The sequence below is a fragment of the Stegastes partitus genome, unplaced genomic scaffold (genome assembly GCF_000690725.1).
Source record: "Stegastes partitus isolate 25-593 unplaced genomic scaffold, Stegastes_partitus-1.0.2 Scaffold32, whole genome shotgun sequence".
Taxonomy (NCBI): Eukaryota; Metazoa; Chordata; class Actinopteri; family Pomacentridae; genus Stegastes; species Stegastes partitus.
Window position 1 is genome coordinate 37,182 of NW_007577763.1, and position 6,042 is coordinate 43,223.

Genomic DNA, 6,042 nt, shown 5'->3' on the forward strand with positions numbered 1-6,042 from the left:
TGTTGTTTTCATGAGGCAGCACTTTGTTGGATATCTGCTAAGGACCAGCTCAGAACCTTATCTGACCTGGAACTCTGGATTTTTCTAAGGTGGTTTCCTGAGTGGCTGCTGAGGACCGTCTCCCACCAGGATGCACTTTAACCCAACAGTCACTGCTTCCTCCAAACTAATGTATATGGAAATAATAAAACACAAAACGTTGAACTCTAGACTGAAAGTGGACGTAGAGTGACATTGTCAGTTTTTCGAAAACAAAATGACCCATCTTGCATCAGTCAGAACATTTTATTACATTACTGATCAGGTTAAGGGCGGATTCTGTATTTAATCATCCAGTAAAGTCACTTCAGTTCCTTCTGCTGCTGTTTATCCTTCACTGTGACACTTTTAGCTCTTTAGTATATCAATAAATCCCTTCAATGAGCTGCTCAAATGTTCTGGAAAAGAGCTGCACAACAAATCTGTCACTGCCAAAATCCATTCCTTATATTATCTGATATTTGCAGAGCTTCTGGTTTATAGTAAAACCTTGTGTGTTGCTTTTAATGCTAGATGCAGATTAAAGTTCTGCTGTTGGCTCATTGCCTCTTAGTAATGACTTTATTCACATTAGTGTTTGTGTAGGTTTGATGAAATAAAACACACAGCGGGTCCAAGAGTGCTCTGGATTATCTCGGGAACGCTGAGGATTCTGTACAAGACGCAGACAGCTGAGGACCAGCTCTGATTTCAGTAAGGAGTTGGAGGTCCACAGAAACAACATGCCTTCATATTGACATGATTGTTTAGATTTACTACCAAACTGAATTAAACATGTCGTTCCTGGTGTTGGTTTGTTCCCATCACCAACATAACCTCCATATAACATGTTTCACAACCTCTTAGAAGGTTGTTGTTCAGCATTCTGCAGCATTTATATATGAGAAATAGATGTAGTTGAGTTTAAAGTCAAGGATTTTCTCTGCAAATTACACCCACAGGACACCCTGAAACTTTTAATAGCTGCTTTTTATTTTATATCTGTTACTGAAGTGCAGTCGGGACACGATAATCCGACCCTTAACAATCCAACAGCCTTGCTATCCGATATAAAAGAAGGTTTTACATTTAGTGATCATCGAGTCACGACTGTACTTCAGTTTCCCGTAACAGAGGACGAGTTAATGCTGCTGGTTTTGTCTGGTTCACGTCCACAACAACAAGGTTTCCTCCAGCATCAGTAACGACTGCAGCAGAAACACTGGCAAGGAGAGAAAAGCTCATCTAGAAATACTGAGGAACTGTCTGGAGATAACAGCCAGAGCACCGGGAACACACAACATAACCCTAACCCTAACACACACACACACACACACAGAAACACACACACACACCCACAGCAGATGCAGATGAGAGGAGGATAACAGGCTGGATGAGGGAATACAGGATGTGACTCAGGGATGGAAGGAAAAAGCTGCAGAAAGGAAAGAAGACAATGGAGCCGAGTAAGACAGAAGAACAACAGAGCAGAGAGGAAGTGGGAGACGATGTGGGTGAAGGAACAGCAGGATGTGTGGAAGGTTCTCATCTCGTCTGAAGATCAAAGTCTTGTTCTCTTTTCATGAATGATGCATCTGTGCTGATAACTGAGGACTAAAACAGGTGGATGTCAGGAAACAAGCATCGCTCTGACCTCTCCAGACGACTCGGGTCGCAGGACAGGGGGTGTGTTCCCGGCTTGCTATTGGTCAGCGCCTCCCAGATGGTCACCTAGATACAGAGGAACAGGAAGTCAGAGAGCGAGCGCAGGAAGTGGACGGACAGCAGACGGGCCGTCCTCCCTCCCTCCTTCCTGTTGATGTGCCAAAGCAGCTCTCAGACACAGAGACAGCTCGCTGGCTGGATTATGAGTTATGTGTCGAAGCATCGATCCTGGCTCTGCCTCTTTACTACACACCCAACATCTAGAGCTGCTGTTAACACTGAGAAGAGGCACCTGCTACAAATTAGGCATCAGCTTCTTAACACTATTGTTCATCACATCAGCTGGTGCTGCCGTCGCATTCAACAGCACAATGTACATTTTCTGATTTATTTTCTACCCTGGGCTAAGTTACCAACCCCTGGGCCCCAGGATAAGGTGGTAGTTTGACTAACTTGTTTCAAAAGGCTGCAGGGACTCTGGAGGCTGAGCTGCTGACGGCATCTATGTACTATAGTCAAGTTCTCAGGTACCTTTATCACTGAGATGATGACCACTGGTGCTCACCTGTCATCTTTGCTATGTTCCATATTATCTGCCCAACATTAATTACCTTATTGCCACTGAAGCTCATGTACACATGCAACCTGTAACCTGCATTTTACTCATTCTGTGGAAACAAACGTCGCAGAAAATCAAACTTTTCTCTAAATGAGCCTGTGTGCCGGAGTCTTTCTGAAGCCTTTGGATGTGCTCGTCCCTCCTCCTGGCTCAGGAAGCACATGAAGCAATATGACGCTCATGAAGCTCATGAGCAAAGAGTCTGAATAATTACAAGTCACCCACAAAGCCTAATAAGATAAGATAAGATATGCCTTTATTTATCTCACACTGGAGAAATTCACAGTGTTGTCAACAGCATGTAATAAACATGTAATGCTGTGGTACACTGAGCTGGTTCCTTGTTTTGCCCCATTTGAATCCCGTACCTACACTGTGGCTTTAATATCGTTTATGCTTTTACTGTTTCCGTGAGTTGCCTCTCTGCATGCTGCCTGTTCAGCTTCCTGCCTCAGGACCAGATGAGCAGAGAATGAAAGGACATCAGAAAAGATCAACAGCTGAGTCCTGGTGGTTTGGGCCTCAGTCTATTTCAGTGGCTCTCACTCTTCGCTCCTCTGCTTTTCCAGGCCTTTTGTTTACAACGTAATTACTTTTGCTTTATCTTTAGTTTGTAATAAAGTGAAGCTGTTGGAGGTGCCCTGATGAAGGGGAAGGGTGTAAATGTCCTGGCTGACTTCTGCTCCATGTCCCTCTAACCTGCTGCTGTCCAGCACAGGCATGAATGTCCCCCAAGAGGTCAGAAACTTTAACTAGTTTCAACCTCACTTATTTGTGTTTCTCACTTTTGATCCTGACTGTAGACCAGGTTGTGGGTTCAGGCGACAACAGACAACTTCTGCCAACTGATGCTATTATTATGCATGAGGGAAGTTAATTTTATTTTGAAAAGCCAGCATATTTCACAAACCCTAATCAGTTCCTTTCAACATCTCTGAGCTTTTACTTTGAAAGTGTAGCGTGCTTCACATAATCCTGTTGACTCTTTGTAAATACAAGTGTTTAGAAAAACACCCAGGGGTTCGGAGGGTTCCCTTCTTCTCATGAAGGACACGAAACCTCTCAAGAAGCTTCACTGTCTGCCGCTGTGTCCGAACTCTACCGGGAAAATGAAGTTGCAACTTACTGAAAAAACTAAAAACCAGAATCCCTGTGAACGCTCGACCTGGCAAAACAAAAAGAGGAAGCAGAGCAGGCAGAGAGGGAGGGAGCTCTAGAGGGTTTAAAATGTCTCCTGTTACGGAGTCACTAGTTGTATTTCTGTAAGTTTGATGTCACATCATGGTGAATCATTTCAGCTTTATTTTGACAGAGCGCTGACATCCAAAACCCGGACGTTAAACTCAAACAACCGCTTCAATCCAAGAATCCACAAAAAACACAAAATCCTCCTCCCATCTGTCCTTATTGTCTCTCAAAGAAAATAAAGGTGTCTGTGATCAGGTGACCAACAGCTCTGCCATCTGAGTCAGAATGTTGGGGAACCTGCACTAGTCGATGTGTGGATGACCTCCACCTTCAGCTGGAGTCGCAGTGCACACCTCCACCAGTTCTGAGTGACTCACGTATTTAAAAACCCGCCTTATTTTACATGTCGGACCAAAACACATCTCCCAGCCTTCGTCTTTAAATAAACTTTCACAACATTTAAAGTCGCTTTCACGCTGTAGCAGAATTAGAGCAAACTGTGAATGAAAGCGGAGAGATGCCAGCGCTGCGGCGTGTTTCAGGGGACGACAGGCGGCTGTACAGAAGTTGATGCTGTAAAACACGCAGCGTCAGCAGTGTAATCCTTCAGCACCTGTCCTGCTTCACTATTAGAGCTGTAATTAAAAGTGTCATCACCTTCCTCAGCTCCCGTCTGAAGCAGCTGTGGAGATGATTGAACAAACTGCAGCATGAATCCTCAGCCCCCGTCTCCTCTCCTCACGCATCTACAGGCAAGAAGCTCTGAGGATGTTCTCTGGCCAGTCCACCAGCCTATTTATACCTCTGGACGCAGGCCAAGGTCTGTGAGGACCAGGATCTCTGGGATCTCAGAGCAGCACCTATCCTGAGGCGGCGGTGAATATAATGGGTCTGGGCTCCACACATCACAGGCAATTTATTCTGCTTATTGATTTTACTTCAGTATTGATTGTTTTTATTTTGAAACCGGTTGCTTTTCCCTACTTCAGTGCGTATGTTTGTCTGGTCCTGCTTGACTTATTGCTGAATTTATTGCTGTAATTTGTAGCGGGTGTTTCACAGGGAGCGCTGTCCTCCTCGGTTGATATGGCAACATCACTTTGTGAATCTCGAAAACGTGTAAATCTTCTGCAGGCTGCGCCCGCTTTACAGATACGATGATGGACCACAAGATTAAAACCCCTGACAGGTGAAGGGAGCTGATTGATCACCTCATTACGTCGGCACCTGTCTAGCTGTGGGATACATCACACAGTAAACAGTCAGTTCTTGAAGTTGATGCACTGAAGGCAGGAAAAATGGACAAGTTTAAGGATCTGAATGACTTTGACAAGCGCTAAATTGTGATATAGCTGACTGGGACAGAGCGTCTGACGGCAGCTCTGTGGGCTGCATGTGTGTGCAGCGCTTGGTATCGACCACAGCAGTAGAAAGAGGATGACCAGCGACGGGGTCGTAGGGACACAAGACTCACTGGTGTGTGGGTAGAAACAGGCCCACGTGGTCTGATCCAGTCCTACTGTAGCACAAACTGCTGGAAACCTTAAGGCTGGCTCTGGTAGAAGGTGTCGCTGATGAGATGTGTAGCCACAGGCAGGTCAGACCACCGCTAAAAGCTCCCACAGCTTATAACCGCACAGCGATGGAGGAAGGTGGCCTGGGCTGATGAATCGTGTTTTCTTGTACATCCAGAGGACTGCCAGGTTTACTGGGGAAGGGATGGATGCACTGTAGGAAGAAGGTAGGCCAGCAGAGACCGCTTGATGCTGTGGGTCATGTTCTGCTGTGGAGCCCTGGGCCTGGCATTCACCTGGATGTTACTTTGACACGTACGACCAACACACTGGCTGCAGACCACAAACAATCCTTCATGGCAGTAGGGACCTCCGTTAGCAGGTCAGGGCTCCCTGCGATGCTGCAAAACCTGTTCAGGAATAATCTGAGGAACAAAGAGTTTAAGTTGTTAGCCTCCAAAATCATCAGATCTTAATCTGATCAAGAATCTGTGGGACATATTTGAATTTATTTAACTTGCAGGACTTGAGGGATCTGTTGTTTGTGCAGACTGCGAGGCACCGTGTGTTGACCTTTCTCTTATAGAAAGTTTTTTCTTTTTTCAGTTTGTGCTACAGTAGATGTTCAGAGGGACCAGACCACGCTGTGCACCAGCGAGTCTTCGGCCTCCACCAGGCGTCCTTAGACCACTTCTGTTGGTGCTCTCCTCACACACCCATATGACCCCCGACCTGGAAATGTTCTGACCCAGTTATCTACAAGTCATCAATTGGTCCTTGTTGAAGTCACTCAGATACTTATGCTTGCCCATCTCTCCTGCTTTTAACTTGAATATAAGCACAGAAAACAGCTGATGAACACACCTGACAGGCGCCGCTGTAATGACACTCATTCATTCCCTTCATGTTGTGGTGCAGGCTAAAGCCATACACTATATAAAAGATGGACGTAGCAACCGGCCCTGAAAAATGAAGCCAACCCGGAAGTGTCAAAAACCTGCAATATCACTACGTCCACTAGCTGCTGGCTCCAAAAAG

The 6,042-nt window shown here is 45.7% G+C and overlaps 1 protein-coding gene across 1 annotated transcript in view; it reads right to left on the minus strand.

The window, feature by feature from the left end:
• Positions 1-6,042, minus strand: part of ankrd13b (ankyrin repeat domain 13B) — a 44,585-nt gene that overhangs the window by 769 nt on the left and 37,774 nt on the right. Inside the window, exon 15 of the mRNA XM_008300004.1 lies at positions 1,668-1,749. Coding sequence (XP_008298226.1) covers positions 1,668-1,749 — 82 coding nt within the window. The remainder of the gene's footprint in view (positions 1-1,667; positions 1,750-6,042) is intronic.